The sequence below is a fragment of the Moschus berezovskii genome, chromosome 5 (genome assembly GCF_049115385.1).
Source record: "Moschus berezovskii isolate FMDL1 chromosome 5, NW_MosBer_1.0, whole genome shotgun sequence".
Taxonomy (NCBI): domain Eukaryota; kingdom Metazoa; phylum Chordata; class Mammalia; order Artiodactyla; family Moschidae; genus Moschus; species Moschus berezovskii.
In genome coordinates this window covers 93,622,196-93,643,898 of record NC_142464.1, presented here as the reverse complement: position 1 = coordinate 93,643,898, position 21,703 = coordinate 93,622,196, and the positions used below count along the sequence as shown (strand labels likewise).

At 39.1% G+C, this 21,703-nt stretch overlaps 1 protein-coding gene across 1 annotated transcript in view; it reads left to right on the top strand.

Moving 5' to 3' along the window:
- LOC129561878 (transmembrane protease serine 11E) overlaps positions 1–21,703 on the top strand; it is a 59,289-nt gene that overhangs the window by 2,044 nt on the left and 35,542 nt on the right. Inside the window, exon 2 of the mRNA XM_055434719.2 lies at positions 21,458–21,582. Within this exon, the coding sequence (XP_055290694.2) occupies positions 21,458–21,582 (125 nt within the window). The remainder of the gene's footprint in view (positions 1–21,457; positions 21,583–21,703) is intronic.

The following is a 21,703-nucleotide window of genomic DNA, read 5'->3' as shown; positions in this document are numbered from 1 at the left end:
ATTGAACTCTGCTACTTTTTCTTTAAGAATATTTCTAATATGCTTCTTCACTACTTCAGCTACATAGCTTCTTCACTACTTTACCTGTTCTAAATGAAAACCACTATTTGTCAACGAAGGTCCATCTAGTCAAGGCTATGGTTTTTCCAGTAGTCATGTATAGATGTGAGAGTTGGACTATAAAGAAAGCTGAGTGCCGAAGAACTGATGCTTTTGAACTGTGGTGTTGGAGAAGACTCTTGAGAGTCCCTTGGACTGCAAAGAGATCCAACCAGTTCGTCCTAGAGGAGATCAGTCCTGGGTGTTTATTGGAAGGACTGATGTTGAAGCTGAAACTCCAATACTTTGGCCACCTGATGCGAAGAGCTGACCCATTTGAAAGACCTTGATGCTGGGAAAGATTGAGGGCAAGAGGAGAAGGGGACAACAGAGGATGAGATGGTTGGATGGCATCACCAACTCAATGGACGTGAGTTTGGGTAAACTCCAGAATTTGGTGATGGACAAGGAGGCCTGGCATGCTGTGGTTCATAGGGTCGCAGAGAGTCAGTCACGACTGAGCGACTGAACTGAACTGAACTGAATTTTAGAATTTAAAAGTTAGAAGAAATTCAGATCAGGTAAACATTTTTCTTCAAATACTATTGTTTTCTCCAAATTCTAATTTTATACTGTTCTTTGAACATGAAGAAATCAACACATTACTTTTATAAAAATGTACAACAGAAGGTTAAAGAAAACTTTTTCTGGTGTAAATTTACAGGGAAGAGAAGAATATATTTATTAAATAATAATATAATATATAAATATATAATAATATTGATGGACATGTCTGCTGACTGTATTCACCAGCAAGCACTGACAACCAGCAACCACTGACAGCAGAAGAATTTATAGTCATTAATATTTTACATGTTTAGACAGATGAAGGTAAACTGAGTACTATTCAAATGAAACAAAATGGACAACTTTAATTTTTACTCAGTAAGACAAGCATTATCTCCCAACTTATATACCCCATGGATCCCTTTCATTAAATTCACTGGGTGCTTACTAAAAGTAGAAAAGTCCAGTTCTCATTCAAGAATTCCCATGAATCTCTGGTTGAGGTATGGGAATTGTATTTTTAAAAGTTACACAGAGTAATTCTTATTTACTATAAAGAACTGATACAGTGTAAAGCCATAAAAAGAAAGGAACTTTTAAGACAGAAAGAACTTAAAGTAGAAATGAAATGGGTCAGCTATTAAAGAGGTGGCCCTTTGTTTTCTTTAAATTGGTATAATTATATCTTAATGGGAGGTGTTCTCTTCCCGGTCACCTTTTCCTCCAAGGGAGAAGAGTAGTCATTTACACAACATAGTGATGATTAAGGAAGAGAAGATAATTTCAGAATGTATGGGAAACTGAAGGGTGGATACAGACATAATTTGGGTAGTTTGTGTCTGACAGAGAGGGTGGTCTTACTTGGGTTAAAAATCTGTTTGCTTATGGGGAAAAATCTCAATGTAAAATTAATCTAGCAACATTTTCCTTTCTGCCCTGAAATTAGCCAACAGATAGTGATAATGAAGGGTGAGGTGTAGGTCCAGAGATGCTTTATGATGGTGCTCCAAGTGTTTAATGCTCTGTATCACTTTTCTTTCAACTGAGATCCGTCCTGGTCCATGTAACAACTTTTAATGAGTTCTCATTCTGTACTAAGTTCTTTGTGTAAGAAACTGATTTGTTGAGCACCTATATTATGTATTACACCTTTTGTAAAATGCTATCTGATTTAATTTTGACAATCCTTTGAGAAGCTGTTATTATGATCTCTCCTTTAAAAGACGAAATAATTGCAGCTCAGGGTTAGTGAGTGTTGGATCGAGAAACTGACCCGGACCTTTCTGGCTCTGTAGTCTATTCTTTTTACTATAATACTGTCTCTTGTGTCTAGGAAGTTAAAAGAAGAGTCTTTGGAAATTTTGCTTTCTAACATAGAAATGGAAAACACACACATATGCATATACACGCATGGAGAAAATGTGTATGCATGTGTAGGAATACCTGTTTATATAATGTATAAGCAAAGAAGTCAATACCGGTTAATATTAAAGAATGGACATATATACCAAAGGAGGAAGAAGGGTAGTATAATTTTATTTTCACTGATTGATCTTTAGAAATGTTTTAAAGAATTCATAGACTGTCCTTATTTAATTTTCTTAAAATTGTCTCTGTATTTAAACAAGATAATGTGAACTAACTTTTATCTCAAAAGTGATCAGCATTCAATTATATAATTGCTTTCTAAAAAAGATTGCAACACTTGCTATAGTGTGAAAATCAAGTTCATCTTAGTGCACCATTTCATGGAAGAAATTCATTAGTCTGTAATAACTGTAACTGTCCCGTGAACCTTTGTTATTATTCATTTTTGACTGCTTTCCTCCAAAATATCCTTGTTTCAATATAACATGGGAATAAAGAGAAACACTCAAAAAATAAAGCAACATCACAGCTTTCTTGTCAGCACTGAGATTTATAGGCATGCCTGATGCTTTCGTCCTTGAGGATGGGGACATCAGGCAGTTGTGGAGCAGGTCTTCTAAGACTGTCAGTGGTGAAATGGGTGTTCTGTCTGCATTTCACAGCTTTCTCAGGATTAGAGTTTAGAGGAATTCTGCTAAGTACGTTTCAAAGAGCACTCCTTTGGATATACTCTCATCGAAGATGGTGGATGAGAATTTTGAAGAATGGTCTCACGGTTTTAATCATAATTTGAAAGTTTTGAAATGAGTGGGGTAGACAATAGGAAAATTTTAAGAGGTTGAGAAAGCAAAGTGGGCTGCAGAAGTACCACGTCATGCCAGAACCTGCAAGCCCAACCTTCTCCTATGTATATATATATGGCCTGCATGATTGAGCAATTTCTGAGATCTTTAGAATAATAACTCCAATATGATAGAAATAAGCTTATGATATTTGTCAACAACAAAATAGAAATGTTTCCTGTCTATCAGCCTCAGAGACTGATTACTTAGAAGACTATCCATTGAATAATAATATTGTTCCTTGAAAATATAACTTTTATATCTTTTGACACATGAGACAGTTAAATCAGCATAGCAGTACCACTAAGGCAGATAGAGGAGGCATTGTGGGGATGGTGTAGCATTGTGATTAAGAACCTATGTTTGCAATGGGATAGACTGGGGTTTGCAATCAGATACTTTGGATTCCAAAGTATCATATAGTCACCATTAAATTGTATCTTGCAGCCTTTCATCTGAAGATGTCAGATGATATCTTTTTTGAAGCTACAGAAGCAGATACAGAAGGATTTAGCACTCTTTAAAGTTGAGCTATGAGTCAGTGCAGAACAAAGTAATAATTGCCATCATTTGTTTCACATGTGCTGTTTGCTACCTACTGTTCTAAAATATCATGTGCATTTAATCTTTATAAAAACACAATGGTTTTATTATTATAACCATTTTCTAGATGAGGAAACTGAGGCTTAGTCAAGTAACAATATTTGCCCAGAGGTGATAAATGGCAGAACTGGTAATTAACCCAGGTCTCTGTGTGTGTGTGTGAGTGTGTTAGTTGCTCAGTCATGTCCAACTCTGTGCAACCCCATGGACTGTAGCCTGCCAGAGTCATCTGTCTATAAGAATCTCCAGGCAAGAACACTGGAGTGGGTTGCCATTCCCTTGTTCAGGGGATCTTCCCGACCCAGGGATTGAACCTGGGTATCCTGTATTGCAGGCTGATTCTTTACCATCTGAGCCATCAGGGAAGCCCTAACCCTGGTCTATCTGATTGCAAACATAGGTTCTTAATCACAGTGCTATACCATCCCCACAATGCCTCCTCTATCTGCCTCAGTGGTGCTACTGCTATGCTGATTTAACTGTCTCATGTGTCAAAAGATATAAAAGTTATATTTCCAAGGAACAATGTTATCATTCAATGGATAGTCTTCTAAGTAGACCTCTGATGCTGGTAGACAGGAAGCATTTCTCTCTGTATTCTATAAATTAAGGGATACCACAGTCAAAGATTAGGTAATTCGCATGTGATCACAGGAATGAGTGAGTCAGTCAATACTAAAGATGCAATCTGTCCTCCCAGTTCACCTGTGTACTGAGTCCAGCGTTACCAAGTAGAAGAGTTAAACTAACACAGGTGTCTACCTGACCCAGGAGATATTATTGTTGCTGTTGTTATTATTGCCATTTGAATTTGTATAGAAATGTATCAACTTTAAAAATTGATTATTGCACATTAAAAGCTTATCAGGTCATAGTAAAATTCAGAAGATATATATATGTATATATAGTAGGATATATGTGTGTATATATCGGGGACCAGCCTCGATATGGCCCAGGGTATCCTCGGGATGAACGGTGTCGGCGTCAGAGAGAGAGAGAGAGAGAGAGAGAGACAGGGGCTGATGATTCCTTGGTTTACGCTGGAAACCAATAAAACCCCAGCACGGGGTTTGCTCTGTTTACATAGGCCGCAGGCGCCCTCTTGAATCACTGGAGGCACCCCACCAGGGCACCCCCTCGAGTGGGTCTTAGAAGCCCAGGCAGATAAGTAAACTCAGAGGGCCCAGCGCTCCAAGGATCTCAACCAGAAAAAGGAGAATAGAGAAAAGGATGGAAAAAGAGAAAGAACGACATGGGGAGACCAAGCTTCAGTGAGCAAAGCCCCAAACTTTATTTTCCAGTGTTGCTTTTATACCCTAAGTTATGCGCATAAGAAACAGAGAAAGGGAGGTGTAGAGTCAAACCAAAATCACGTGGGGTCAGCAGTCTTGACCCTTATCAGGATCAGGGCTTATTTTTGTGTGTCTCGTGATAAAAGTTTTAGGTGGTTTACATCATCTTCTGGCCAGGGGGCCTGCTAACAGTTTATGGCCCTCTCTCCTAACAATAGGTTAGTTAGCTAGTACATCATCTTCTGGCCAGGGGGCCTGCTAACAGTTTATGGCCCTCTATCCTAACAATAGGTTAGTTAGCAAGTAAAAGGCTTATATTCTTTTAAGGTGACTTTCCTAGAGTCAGGTGCTAGACACAAAACAAAGTTACATTCCTATAAGGCACCGGTGTAGTGAGCTACAAGAAAGGAATTTATTAACTTAAGATCTGATGTGGTTAAATCAAAGGCTACTACTTATATTCTCTATATGTGATTAATATATTTCCAAGGATACAGTAGATAGAGGAAACTTTGCAGCAAGCATTGATTCAACAATGAAATCTTTTTTAGTACTATTCTAATGATTTTAACTTCTTCAACAGATTCCTGTATTTTAGAATATTAGGCTTTCTGTCCTTGCATGGCTGGGAGGCTATAAACAGTCACACTCATAGTTGTAAGAGCCCGGACAAACTTGTCATGCAAGTTAGAAAGCTATCAGAGGGGCTTGGATTGGAACACTCCTATTAAGCCGAGGAGAACTTTTAAACTACAGCTCTGAATTAACGTTTTCAGAGAAAGGTGGTTGGGGGGAAGCCCCCGTAAGTATTAGAGGACTTGGTAAGAGGCGTAAGATAGTAAAGAAGTCAGACTCCGGTTTTCTTTGGGGTAGATGCTCAGGTAAGTCCAGGGGGTCCCTCGAGTCCTGATTAGCCTTTGCCCATCAGGCCTCTTCCCCAGTTGACCTTTGCCACGGGTAGGATTTCCCTCGCTGGCTCCCGGCAGTTCTTTACACAAAATTGCAACATATATTCTTATTTGATACCCATCAACTGTGAGGCAGACAATTTTAATATGATCATGATTTTACAGGTAGGAAAACCAAAGATTAGGAAGACTGAGACTTCCAAATCTCTGATTGGTAGAACTGGAGTTTGAACATACACCTCTAACTCTGGGCCTGAACTCTCTAACACTGCCTGCTGCCACCACCACATCACGATCCCTGGAATCTCAAGTGCTGTCTTGGTTGTACTACGTGCTTAGTCACTCAGTCATGTCTGACTCTTTGCGACCCCATGGACTGTAGGCCACCAGACTCCTCTGTCCATGGGATTCTCCAGGCAAGAATACTGGAGTGGGTTGCCATGCCCTCCTCCAAGGGATCTTCCCAACCCAGGATCGAACCCAACCCAGGGATCAAACCTGCACTGCAGGTGAATTCTCTACCATCTGAGCCACCAGAGAAGCCCACTCTCTTGCTTAAGCAGAGATAACTTTCCTTGCTCTTTAATAATTAGCTTAACCTTAATGTCTCTACTTCCCTAGTCCAGAAAATAGCAAAGATAATCATAATCACAGGAAACTAGTTGATCTGATCACATGGACCACAGCAGAATGTGGTCCACTGGAGAAGGGAATGGCAAACCACTTCAGTATACTTGCCTTGAGAACCCCATGAACAGTATCAAAGGGCAAAATGATAGGATACTGAATGAGGAATTCCCCAGGTCGGTAGGTGCCCAGTATGCTACTGGAGATCAGTGGAGAAGTAACTCTAGAGATGAGTTGACTCACTGGAAAAGACTCTGATGCTGGGAAAGGTTGGGGGCGGGAGGAGAAGGGGACGATGGAGAATGAGATGGCTGGATGGCATCACCGACTCTGTGGACATGAGTTTGAGTGAACTCCGGGAGTTGGTGATGGACAGGGAGGCCTGGTGTGCTGTGATTCATGGGGTCGTGGAGAGTCAGACATGACTGAGCGACTGAACTTAACTGAACTGAATCAATAATACATATAAAATATTTCAAAGCAATCTTTCAAACCTTAAAATACATTCAAGTCATAATTAAGCACTTGGATATATATTACTGGATCCAACAGCAAAGCTAGAGTTGGGCTTCTTAAGTAGAGTTCTAAAGCTTTGCACTAAACTGTATACCTCATGGCTGACCATTGGCTTGATTTACAGACTTTTAGGGCTAGACAGCTCCAAAGATGAGTACTTTTACACATTTTCTTTACCAGTTGAATCCTTTATACACACAGGTCAGTTCAGTTCAGTTGCTCAGTCATGTCCACCTCTTTGTGACCCCATGGACTGCAGCACGCCAGGCTTCCCTGTCCATCACCAACTCCCAGAGCTTGCTCAAATAATGTCTATCAAGTTTGTGATGCTGTCCAATCATCTTGTCCAATGTCATCCCCTTCTCCTCCTGCCTTCAGTCTTTTCCAGCATCAGGGTCTTTTCCAATTTGTCAATTCTTCACATCAGGTGACCAAAGTATTGGAGTTTCAGCTTCAACATCAGTCCTTCCAATGAATATTCAGGACTGATTTGCTTTGGATGGACTGGTTGGATCCCCTTGCAGTCCAAGAGGCTCTCAAGGGTCTTCTCCAACACCACAGTTCAAAAGCATCAATTCTTTGGTGCTTAGCTTTCTTTATGGTCCAACTCTCACATCCATACATGATTGCTGGATAAACTGTAGCTTTGACTAGATGGACCTTTGTCAGCAAAGTAATGTCTCTGCTTTCTAATATGCTGTCTAGGTTTGTCATAGCTTTTCCTCCAAGGAGCAAGCGTCTTTTAATTTCATCCCTGTAGTCACTATCTGCAGTGATTTTGGAGCCCAGGAAAGTAAAGTCTCTCACTGCTTCCATTGTTTCCCCATCTGTTTGCACACAAGATTCATGCAAACCCCTGCCGTATGGAGCAATGTTGCTATGGGTGGAGTGGGACTGAGACTTGGAGGCCTTACCTGCTCTATCACCTCCTTATCCCCTCAGGCACATGAGGGAATTGAGGGACTTTTCAACCTGCTTTGAAAGCAACTTAATTCTTCATTATGAAGGAGGAATAATGACAAAGCCAACATTTGTTGACCATGTACTGTTTACTAGTCATGATGCCAATTGCTCTATATGTGTTATTTCATTAACACTTAGAAGAACCTTACAGTTAGGTTCTATCATTATCTCTATTTATAGGAGGGGAAATGTAGACGTAGAGAGGGTAACTTGCTTGTAACAAGTGAGTAGAACTGGGCCTAAACCCAAGCTATTTGACCCCAAAGCCCAGACCTATATCCACTAAACAAGAAAATAGAAGTTATTTGCATAAAATCATAGAACTTGTTACAATGAATCCTAAGTGGAATCTTGGTTTCCTTATTTATTAGCACCAGACTTATTACTCGTATCTCAAAATTGTGTGGCCAGAGAATACTAAGTAAAATACTTTATGTATCTCTCATATATAAAACTTGCAAGGTAATTAGTAAATATATTTCTTGAATGTCCTCTTGTCACAAAGATAATTACAATAAAAAAAATCACAATTTACCTTGGTTGCAATTAATCTGTTTTATATAATGGACTAGTTCCAGTTCAACTATGACTGATAGTAAACTTAAAGTATCTTATATAAAATGTCATTTTATTTCAGTTTAATGTAAGGCAAGTCTGGAGTTAGGAAAGTAATGGCTGATCAGGAGATTCACCAAGTATTTAGGAATCCAGGCTTCCATTGCTATGTTGTCCCATGAGCATGAACATACAGCCTCCCAATCATGGTTCAGTGTGATTGCCTGAACTCCAACTAGCACATTAGGATTCTACCCACTGGGATAGACACTCCCAGAACTTAAATCCATATGGAGACTCATGAATAAGGGACACTCTTCTATTTTCCAGGCAACCATATGTCCAAACAGAAGTCAAAGATTCTACAACTAAGGAAAATATTTGGGATAGGCAACTATGAGCCTCTAGCACAGACATGCTAAATTTGAATAATGAGACATATGTCCTGTTGTGAACAGTAGGCAGATAGATATATGGGTATGAAGTTTAGACAAGTGATCTGCATTGATAGATTTATAGATTTATAGCCATTAGCATTTAGATGTGAATTAAAGCCACAGACATTGGTGACTGAAAATATTTAGTTCTTTCGGGTAAGATAATACTTTTCTTATACTTTTATGGTGCTAATTTGGACTATTAATTCTACCTTATGTTAATATGAATCTGTGCATATTTCACTGCTACTATACAATGACAATACATTAAATTATAACTAAGTCAAGGTGAGTATATAATCCAATGATTAATTTTACAAATTCGTGTTCCATCCAAAAGTTAAAACTCAATACATTCATTATATTATAGGTCAGCAATTGGTGCAGGAAATTCACTAACCAAAAATCCCACTTTTGTAAGAATAATATAAACATTAACAGAATCCATACATTTTCCAATTCTTCCTCATTGTTAAATTAATTCATATGGGTTTTATTGTGTACATAAACTTCTAGATTTTCTAAGGGATTCTTTGTATATGGCATACAGTGCTTGCCAGGGAAACAATGAGGAGGACACCACAGAGTCTTAGCACATTTTCCAGCTGGCACATTCCAATTTTAAGGCCCATCAGTGATTTGCACAAAATGCAATTTTACAAGTTTAGGACTTTTAAAACTGGCTTAGGATGTAAGTAGTCAAGAAACTTTATGACTTTCTCATATAAAACTCAGATTATTTCAAATGACTTGCAGACCTGTAATTTGACCATGCCAAATAATCTGGTATCAGCCATCAGAAAAATGATACGTGTGAAAAATTATGCTAAAGTTGATTGCTTAGAAAATTGTGAAGTTTAATTGTAATAATGTTGAACATTTCTTAGGCTATTTGAGGCATGGAACACTAGCTTTGGTGGAAACTAAAGCATATGTAAATAAATTAAAATTCCAAATGTTTCCTACAAATGATGAAAATGAGAGCATATTCAACATCATTTAAACTGGGAATTACGGGTTGCTGGAACTTCTGGGATGTTGAAATTGCTCTCAGATTTCTCATCTGAGAAACTTAGCACTAATATGAAAGGACTTAGTTCTTAAATAAAAGCTCTAATACAGAGACACAGGTCACTGGTCTTTCAATTTACAGTTAATTTCCGCTACATAGTGTGAACTGTTATAAGAGGCATCTAGACAAAGTCATGGGAAAGATTTGGTAGGAGGACATCTAATGCTACAAAAAATTTCTGAAAGTCAGTGCTGTACATTAGCAGCTTCAAGAATGTCTCTGGCTCAGGTTTCTCAATCATTTTTTTCTTCTGATACTCCTGCAAAAATTACTCATGCACTCCCTGTTGATGCTTATTTTTCTTCCACATTTTCAAGTGCATACCATTCCCTATGGCTAGCTGCAATGATGTCTCATCAACATTGCTGTGTGAAACTGCTGCTTTTAAAATTGCCTACTCAGGTCATTTTGACTTACTATGTTGACCTGGAAAGGGTTTGAAGAAAATAAAGCAAATATGTTACTGCAATTAAGGACTAAAATAGCTCACTTTATAAGTATATAGACACATATCTAGTTACTTAATACAGTCTTTAAATTTTTGTACCCCATCTATCTGTGACTATAAATTTCTAGAGGTCAGGCAGAGTGCCAACCTAAATCTCTTTGTAGTTTCCTGTGCTACACCATATCTGGCTGGGAACTTAATGAAGAGCTGTGATAACACAGTTGAGATCAGAGACATTCTTTACTGTTGAATTGTCATTAATGCTTATATAATAACACGTGTTAAAAAAAGTCTGATGATACCATATGTGCAATCACAAATTCCTTTTAATGTAGGAAGGATGAAAGATATTATCACCTGAGTTTTACGGTCAGTTAAATACAAGAATCATTAAGCTATGGGTTTTGTCTAAGCTAACAGTCAGTGGTAGGGTTGTCTGTCTTTTCCAACATTTACTGAAAACTTACTATTGCATTAAGTAATACAATGCTTTTTAAAAAATTACTACTGCACTCAGTAATACTGTATTCTTATGTCTATGATTTTAATAACTTTTAACTTCTTTATAATGTGAAAATGCCACACAGAGCCATTTCAGGAATTAGTGAAGTGTTGTTAGATATTTTAAAAAATTATCTTTCAGGCTCTACTACAAAGCCACAGTCATCAAGACAGTATGGTACTGGCACAAAGACAGAAGTATAGATCAATGGAACAAAATAGAAAGCCCAGAGATAAATCCATGTACCTATGGACACCTTATCTTTGATAAAGGAGGCAAGAATATACAATGCAGAAAAGACAATCTCACAAGTGGTGCTGGGAAAACTGGTCAACCACATGTAAAAGAGTGAAACTAGTTCACTCCCTAACACCATGCACAAAAATAAACTCAAAATGGATTAAAGACCTAAATGTAAGACCAGAAACTATAAAACTCCTAGAGGAGAACATAGTCAAAACACTCTCCGACATAAATCACAGCAGAATCCGCCATGACCCACCTCCCAGAATATTGGAAATAAAAGCAAAAATAAACAAATGGGACCTAATTAAAAATATAAACTTCTGCACAACAAAGGAAATTATAAGCAAGGTGAAAAGACAGCCTTCAGAATGGGAGAAAATAATAGCAAACGAAGCAATGTACAAAGAATTAATCTCAAAAATATACAAGCAATTCCTGCAGCTCAATCCCAGAAAAATAAAAGACCCAATCAAAAAGTGGGCCAAAGAACTAAACAAACATTTCTCCAGAGAAGACATACAGATGGCTAACAAACACATGAAAAGATGCTCAACGTCACTCATTATCAGAGAAATGCAAATCAAAACCATAATGAGGTACCATTTCACACTGGTCAGAATGGCTGCTATCTAAGTTTACAAGCAAATGCTGGAGAGGGTGTGGAGAAAAGGAAACCCTCTTACACTGTTGGTGAGGACGCAAACTAGTACAGCCACTATGGAGAACAGTGTGGAAATTCCTTAAAAAACTGGAAACAGAACTGCCATATGACCCAGCAATCCCACTGCTGGGTATACACACCTAGGAAACCAGAATTGAAAGAGTCATGTGTACCCCAATGTTCATCACAGCACTGTTTACAATAGCCAGGACATGGAAGCAACCTAGATGTCCATCACCAGATGAATGGCTAAGAAAGCTGTGGTACATATACACAATGGAATATTACTCAGCCACTGAAAAGAATACATTTGAATCAGTTCTAATGAGGTGGATGAAACTGGAGCCTATTATACAGAGTGAAGTAAGCCAGAAAGAAAAACACTAATACAATATACTAATGCATATAAATGGAATTTAGAAAGATGGTAATGATAATCCTGTATGCGAGACAGCAAAAGAGACACAGATGTATAGAACAATCTTTTGGACTCTGTGGGAGAGGGCAAGGGCAGGATGATATGGGAGAATGGCATTGAAACATGTAAATTATCATATGTGAAATGAATCACCAGTCCAGGTTCAATGCATGATACAGGGTGCTCGGGGCTGGTGCACTGGGATGACCCAGAGGGATGGGATGGGGAGGGAAGTTGAGGGGGGGTTCAGGATGGGGAACACATGTATACCCATGGCAGATTCATGTCAATATTTGGCAAAGCAAATACAATATTGTAAAGTAAAATAAATAAAACTGAGATAAAAAAATTATCTTAGAGCTTGGTATAAATAATTTCACACTGCTCCCCCCACATAAAATTGTTTTCACTGAATAATATGTGGTGCTATTTTCCAGTATTGAAGAACATACTAAGATTATTTTAAAACTAATTTTTGTTTCTATGCTAAGAATATTACAGAGAATATTGTTCATGACATTACAGAGTATTCTATCTATTAGAATGCAAAAGAATTGCACTGCAGCCAAATAATTGTTCAGGTTTTATCTTATGGGTACCATGAAGAATGTACTTGAACAGGGTTTATTTGTTTTCCTTGCTTTGTTTTTGAGTTGGCTTCTAGAAAGCTTCAAATTTTGTGGTCTGACTTAAGGAAGTATCCAGATGGGGAATTATGATAAGTAATTTTAGTACTAGTCTCATTTTGTGTTTTCACTTATGTTTTATTTTCTTCCTGCATCTCTAAATAAAACCATATATAAATAAAATTTAATACTGTATATATTTTAATAATTATATAAATGTAAGTATATATGATGCTAAAGCTGAAACTGCAATACTTTGGCGACCTCATGTGACGAGTTGACTCACTGGAAAAGACTCTGATGCTGGGAAAGGTTGGGGGAGGGAGGAGACGGGGACGACAGAGAATGAGATGGCTGGATGGCATCACCGACTTGATGGACATGAGTGTGAGTGTACTCCGGGAGTTGGTGATGGACAGGGAGGCCTGGCGTGCTGTGATTCATGGGGTTGCAAAGAGTTGGACACAACTGAGCGACTGAACTGAACTGAAGTATATATGTACTGTAGTGGGTAGTCATTCCCTTCTCCAGAGGATCTTCCCAACCTAGGGATTGAGCCCAGGTCTCCTGCATTGCAGGCAGATGCTTTATCATATGAGCCACCAGAGAAGCCCATATATCTGTATGGGGGTACTTTAAATCAATCTAGAACAAGGTAGAATATAAATAAAAACATTTAAAATAAAAACAATGAGCTTCCTACCATTTATCTTGGTGCTATAAAAAGAAAATGGAACCAACTGTCTAGAAATTAGATTACTAATTTGTTATGACTAACTTCTCTTTGAGAACTATTCATAGTTATTATTGTAGAGAATACACACATAATTCAGTCCAAGGGTCTGGCTGATGCTATCAGAAAATTTATATGTATATTCCTATAACAGTGGACACAACACAAACATGTTATTTGTAACTTTATAAGGAGTAATGCATTTGTATTTCAAAAAAAAAACATGGCAATGAAAACATATGATCCATGAACATATATTCAAAATTTTAGTTCCTCCTTGGATATTTTAATAGTCTTGTTCTAGTTTATAGTAAGACTCTAATCTCATAAGATTGAAGATATCACCAGTAAGTGTGGATAAAAGTCTTCCACAAAGGACAAAGCATCTGAAGTATTTGTGTGGATGAAACAAGCAGGCACACTCTATGATGTAGAGAAATGAGCTAAATATAAAATAAAACCTGAATCAATATTTATCAATTGATATTTTAAAACTGAAGCACTGACTTAGGGAACTGGAGAAAGCAAGAGAGTTCCAGAAAAACATCTATTTCTGCTTCATTGACTATGCCAAAGCCTTTGACTGTGTGGATCACAATAAACTGTGGAAAATTCTGAAAGAGATGGGAATACCAGACCATCTGACCTGCCTCTTGAGAAACCTGTATGCAGGTCAGGAAGCAACAGTCAGAACTGGACATGGAACAACAGACTGGTTCCAAATAGGAAAAGGAGTATGTCAAGGCTGTATATTGTCACCTTGCTTATTTAACTTATATGCAGAGTACATCATGAGGAACGCTGGGCTGAAAGAAGCACAAGCTTGAATCAAGATTGCTGGGAGAAATATCAATAACCTCAGATATGCAGATGACACCACCCTTATGGAAGAAAGTGAAGAGGAACTCAAAAGCCTCTTGTTGAAAGTGAAAGAGGAGAGTGAAAAGGTTGGCTTGAAGCTCAACATTCATAAAACAAAGATCGTGGCATCTGGTCCCATCACTTCATGGGAAATAGATGGACAAACAGTGAAAACAGTGTCAGACTTTATTTTTTTGGGTTCCAAAATCACTGCAGATGCTGATTGCAGCCATGAAATTAAAAGACGCTTACTCCTTGGAAGGAAAGTTATGACCAACCTTGATAGGATATTAAAAAGCAGAGACATTACTTTGCCAACAAAGGTCTGTCTAGTCAAGGCAATGGTTTTTCCCGTGGTCATGTATGGATGTGAGAGTTGGACTGTGAAGAAAGCTGATCACCGAAGAATTGATGCTTTTGAACGGTGGTGTTGGAGAAGACTCTTGAGAGTCCCTTGTGCTGCAAGGAGATCCAACCAGTCCATTCTAAAGGAGATCAGTCCTGGGTGTTCATTGGAAGGACTGATGCTAAAGCTGAAACTGCAATACTTTGGCCACCTCATGCGACGAGTTGACTCACTGGAAAAGACTCTGATGCTGGGAAAGGTTGGGGGAGGGAGGAGACGGGGACGACAGAGAATGAAATGGCTGGATGGCATCACTGACTCGATGGACATGAGTTTGAGTGAACTCCGGGAGTTGGTGATGGACAGGGAGGCCTGGCGTGCTGTGATTCATGGGGTCGCGGAGAGTCGGACCCAACTGAGCGACTGAACTGAACTGAACTGAATGTCATAAGTTGCGTGCTCAGTTGTGTTAGACTCTTTGTGACCCCATGGACTGTAGACTGCCAGACTCTTTTGTCCATGGGATTTTTCAGGCAAGAATACTGGAGTGGCTTGCTGTTTCTTCCTCCAGGGGATCATCCCGACCAAGAGATCGAACCCATATCTCCTGCATTGGCAGGCGGATTCTTTACTTTACCACAGAGCCAGAGAGGCAGCTATGGGGTCACAAAGAGTCGGACACCACTTAGCAATTGAACATGAGCATGAGAACTTCATAAGAGACTATGCTGTTACTTCATCGTGGTATCTTTCCTTATGCTTTTGTTTGGATATCGTCATTATGTACAGACATTTAATGATCCCAAATAATATATGGCTCCTGAAATTAATGTCCCCTTATTTTAATTTATCACTTTTCTGTGCTACAATAATGCTTAACGGTAGATAGATAAAATCACAATTGGAAAATTATATATTTTAAACAGGTAAAATAAACATATAACCAAAAGTTTAATTATTACATTAAAGTGTTTTATGAAAATCAGGCTTTACTTAAATAGTAAATAGTCTTCATAATGACTGACTTATCTTTTCCTGTGTGTAATATTCCAGTTTTGTGTGTAAGACTGAGGCAGACCAGACAGAAGTGCTATGAAAGACAGGAGGTTGAAACCCATACTGTGGTACTGACAAATGATCAGTTCAATTTGGAGTAATCAACCTCTATTCAGTTCCCTCTGTGAATGTATCTTGAGCAGCAGAGTGGTCAAAGATTAGAGATAAGTAAGGCTCAGACATTATCCTCAAAGGAACTCAAAATATATATTCTGATGTGACACTTAGGAGTGAATAAAACTTACTGAAGTGGAGGGGACTTTTCTGAACTGAATCTTATGTATACAGAGGCATCTATGATGAAAGCAAAATACAAACTCTAAGTTACTCTATATAGGAGGCAGCAGGAGCAAAGACAAACAGCCAGAAAGCTTATGGGGAAGAAGGGGAATGCGAGGCCAACTGAGGCCAACTTGGATTTCAAGTGGTTTCAGTCATTGACTCTATCATTTCCAGAAGAACAGTTTACTGTAATGGACAATGATTTAGAGATTAGGGAAGTAAGCTGTAGGATGAGTTTTAGTGAGAATTGTCAGAACAAGGTCAGTGGTAATGGGATTAGAGACATGTTACATTAGATTTGCCATGTAATTGAGACTAAAAAATGCAATTATTATATAAGTTCTCAACACAATTAACATTGACTTGTAGGATGGTGCTTACAATAGCCATCAGTAATCTATGGTCCAAGAGTCAAACCTGGCCCATCATCTGTTTTTGTACAGTGCGTGAGCTAAGAATTATAGCTTTTAAATGGTTGAAATGAATTAAAAAAACATTTTATAAGTGAAAATTATACAAAATTCAAATTTCAGTGTGCAGAAATAAAGTTTTATGGAACACAGCCGTGTTCATTTTTGTATATATTAGCTGTAGCTGCTTTTAAACTACAATGGCATAGCTGACTAGTTGCAATAGAAATCCAGAAATCTGCTACAGTTACTATGGGACCTTCACAGAAATCTGTTAAAGTTACTATGAAAGTGAAAGTGAAAGTTGCTCAGTCCTGTCAACTCTTTGTGACCCTATGGACTATACAAGCCATGGAATTCTGCAGGTCAGAATACTGGAGTAGGTAGCCTTACCCTTCTCCAGGGGATCTTCCCAACCCAGGAATGGAACCCAGATCTCCCGCTTTGCAGGAGGATTCTTTACCAGCTGAACCACAAGAGAAGCCTGCAGTTACCATGTGGCCTTCAACAAAAACTTTGCTGATCTGTGGCTTAAGTAGTTAATAATGTATTGAGATCACCAGCTTTATAGACATTGTATACATTTTCATTCAAAACAGCTCAAGTGGACTGAGAAGATGAAACATTCCAGATAAGAATATTAGCACGCTTACCCTTGCAGAAGGGGCTTCCCTCATAGCTCAGTCGATAAAGAATCTGCCTGCAATGCAAGAGATCCAGGTTCGATTCCTGGGTCAGGAAGATCCCCTGGAGAAGAATATGGCATCTCTAAAATAGTTTTGAAAGGTGGGAGAGAGGAACAGAGGACACAGTAGTATCCCAAACAAGTTAGTGATAGGAACTCCATGAAAAGACATGTATATTAATGCATATATATGGAATCTAGAAAAAGGGTACAGCTGAATCTCTTTGCAGGGCATAAATAGAGACGCAGATGTAGAGAATGGACATGTAGACACGGGTGGGGGAAGGAGAGGGTAGGACAGATGGAGAGAGTAGCATGGATTTATATACACTCTCACGTGCAAAATAGTTAGCTAATGGGAAGCTGCTGTATAGCACAGGAAGCTCAGTTCAGTGCTCTGTGATGACCCAGAGAGGATTGGGCGGGGAGGATGGGAGGAAAGTTCAAGAGGGAGGGGATACATGTATACATACAGCTGATTCACTTTGCTGTACAGCAGAAACTAACAAAACATTATAAAGCAACTATAATCAAAAAATTTTTTAAAAGACATGTGTAACTGTCCTCCTTAGTTTCTCTCTCTCATTTAATTTGAAAGCCATGATATTTCCTTTTAAAAAGAATCTATCATAACTTAAAAAATACAAATTAAAAGTTGCTCACTTACTTTTGCTATTTCACTTCTTACTATTAAAAATTTTGTGTTTTTCTAATATACTTCTCTATGCACACACACATATATTTTTATTATTAACATTTACAAAAGCCAAACATAAGGTGCATATTATTCTGCAACATTTTTTCATTAAAATAGTTCATTGGCCTTTTGTATGCTAATACAGGTAAATACTACCTGTATTTAGTGGCAGCATTTAAAAATTTTCTATCTCAATGAAAAGTTATTGCAGAATACATATAACTTCTGTGTTATATTTCACAATTTTACACATTCATTTGATGATTATATCAATTGTTTCCTACAATTACAAATTATATTCTTCATCTGGCATGTGTTGAAATTAGTTAAGAAGCCTTTCCCTCTGCACATTCCCTCTAACATTTTACTTACATCTGCTGTACACATCTCCTTTCTTCTGTAACAAGTGAATAGCAAGCATGGAACGGAGGGACAAGAATCCGTTTATAAGCTTGTTAGGCACATCTTCACATAAGAAATATGCACAAGTGGAGAAGTTTTTTCATACTTCAGTAATCGTCATTCTAGGAACAAGAGTTTGGAATCCCACTTAAAGATGAACTGGAGATGGAAGAGATTGGGGAGAGGAAGATAAAGTTTCTTTGGCTACAGCCCCGTGGGGAAATCACAGAACAAAGGGAGGAGACCAAGTAGATCCCTGGAGCCTTCACTACATCCCAGTGACTTCAGCAGGGGCAGAGGTCTGTAGTGATGACAGACCTCTGTGATTTCCCACTGAACAGGACATTGAGACACAGTAAAGATGGGATGAAGGTGTGCCAGCGACCAAAATGATTATACCACTTCCTAGTCCTGTATCATGCTTCCCTGGTGGCCCAGTGGTAAAGAATCCACCTGCCAATGAGGAGATGTGTGTTTTATCCCTGGGTCCAGAAGATCCCCTGGAGGAGGCCAAAGCAACCCATTCCAGTATTCTTGCCTGGGAAATCCCATTGACAGAGGAACATGGTGGGCTACAGTTCATGGGGTCACAAAAGAGTTGGATCTGACTTAGTGACCAAACAACAAGTCCTGAATCACCAGGAAATGAAGTCCCCTTGATTTCTGTAAGCAACAATTATTTACTATAAAATTCTTCACAATTTTCAAGAAGTTTTCACATTCATGATCTCATTCAGGGTCCTACAGGCAACCATGTGCTTTAGACAGTGGGTGGCCTGTCACTTATTGCCAGATGGAGGAACTTAGTTCAGGGTCTAAATAACTTGTCCAAGCTGGTAAGGAAAGGGTTGGACTTGGAATTCTCTGTATCCTGAATCCACCCCATGTGGTCCTCCAGGATAACCCTGTCCTTTCCCCCAGTTTTCATGTACCAGACTTCTGTGGAGACAAGAACACATGCCTTGTTTCTACCAGCATGATAAATACCCCCAAGAAATTGAAAATAACAGCATCATGATTCAATAACTTGGCCCACTCTGACTTTTCATTTTCTCTAACTTTTGAGTTTGTTTAGAAGCTATTGTAACACAAGGGAATGGTAACTAATCAAACAAAAGCAGGTTGATCAACATTTTGCAGTAACATATTTTTGAAAACAGAACAAATGGGAGAGGTTGAGGAAGTTTGATGCAGAGGGGATTTCCTGCAGCGTTGCTGAAGTTTAGAGGTAAATATCAGTTCAGACACTCTGGCTCTTTAAAAAAGAACTCTGGTTCTTTTCTAGAGTTATGTGTATCCTCGAAGTTTGTTTCAGAAAAATATTACGAGAATAGAATTAGTAGCTTTGCCTGGAACCTGATATGGTTCAAACTGTAACATATATTATGTGCCTGCTAAGTCACTTCAGTTGTGTTTGACCCTATGGGATCTTCCTGACCCAGACATTGTCTCCTATATTGGCAAGGAGGTTCTTTACCACTAGTGCCACCTGTGAAACCCAAAAGTTGAGGATTTAGGGAGTTCCCTGGTGGTCTGTGTGTTTAGTCAATCAGTTGAATCCAACTCTTTGCAGCCCTTTGGCCTGTAGCCCACCAGGCTCCTCTGTCCATGGGAGGAATTCTTTTCCAGATGAGAATACTGGAGTGGGTTGCCATTTCCTTCTCCAGGAGCTCTTCCAGACCTAGGGCTTGACCCTGCATCTCCTGTGTCTTCTGCATTGCAGGAAGATTTTTTACTCACTGAGCCATCAGTTCAGTTCAGTTCAGTTCAGTTCAGTCTCTCAGTCGTGTCTGACTCTCTGCGACCCCATGAATCACAGCACGCCAGGCCTCCCTGTCCATCACCAACTCCCGGAGTTCACTCAAACTCATGTCCACAGAGTCGGTGATGCCATCCAGCCATCTCATTCTTGGTCGTCCCCTTCTCCTCCCGCCCCCAACCTTTCCTAGCATCAGAGTCTTTTCCAGTGAGTCAACTCGTCACATGAGGTGGCCAAAGTATTGCAGTTTCAGCTTTAGCATCAGTCCTTCCAATGAACACCCAGGATCGATCTCCCTTAGAATGGACTGGTTGGATCTCCTGGCAGTACAAGGGACTCTCAAGAGTCTTCTCCAGCACCACAGTTCAAAAGCATCAATTCTTCGGCGATCAGCTTTCTTCACAGTCCAACTCTCACATCCATACATGACCACGGGAAAAACCATAGCCTTGACTAGACGGACCTTGGTTGGCAAAGTAATGTCTCTGCTTTTTAATATACTATCTAGGTTGGTCATAACTTTCCTTCCAAGGAGTAAGCGTCTTTTAATTTCATGGCTGCAATCAGCATCTGCAGTGATTTTAGAGCCCAAAAAAATAAAGTCTGACACTGTTTCCACTGTTTCCCCATCTCTTTCCCATGAAGTGATGGGACCAGATGCCATGATCTTTGTTTTCTGAATGTTGAGCTTCAAGCCAACCTTTTCACTCTCCTCTTTCACTTTCAACAAGAGGCTTTTGAATTCCTCTTCACTTTCTTCCATAAGGGTAGTGTCATCTGCATATCTGAGGTTATTGATATTTCTCCCAGCAATCTTGATTCCAGCTTGTGCTTCTTCCAGCCCAGCGTTCCTCATGATGTACTCTGCATATAAGTTAAATAAGCAAGGTGACAATTTACAGCCTTGATGTACTCCTTTTCCTATTTGGAACCAGTCTGTTGTTCCACGTCCAGTTCTGACTGTTGCTTCCTGACCTGCATACAGGTTTCTCAAGAGGCAGGTCAGGTGGTCTGGTATTCCCATCTCTCAGAATTTTCTAGTTTATTGTGATCCACACTGAGCCATCAGGGAAGCCTTAATATGTATCATAGGCCATTTAAAATTCTATGATGGAAACAGGCTTTAAACATTTTCATAGCTTGTACAGTGCCTGAAAGTGTCTTGCATGTGAATGGCTCAGTAAATCATAGCGAAGTCTTACATTGCACTTGCTACATGCTAGGCTCTGTTGTAGGCACTTTACCTACAGTAATTCATTTAATCCTTAATGATAATCCTCTGAGACTGGTGTTATCATTATCATCTTCATTTTTTGAGCAAGGAAACTGAGGCACAAAGAAATCAAATTACCTGCCTAAGGTCAGGCAACCAGAGCCAGGAATGGCTTCAGGAGCCTGGGATTGGGGTATGTTTTAAACCAAAACTACTCTTCCTTCTGAGTGTCCTGAATTCATTCCCCAGGAATATCTGTTTCGCCTAAGGAGTGGGTGTGGTGTACACTATAGTATAATCCATCCATTTGCTTTCTTTCTCAGGTCATCTGTGGTGAGGGCCAGGAAGAGGATTTGTCTGGAGCCCTGGGTTATTGGCCTCATCACCTTTCTTTCCTTAATTGTCCTGGCAGTGTGCATTGGACTCATCGTTCATTATGCAAGATACAGTAAGTATGGGTTGCCCTGGCATCATGTGATTTACCTCAAATATTTCCTGATCTACATTTCTGTTTTGATTTGCCTCAGGCTTATTCATTCAGTACCATAATTTGTTCTCATGAATAGTTC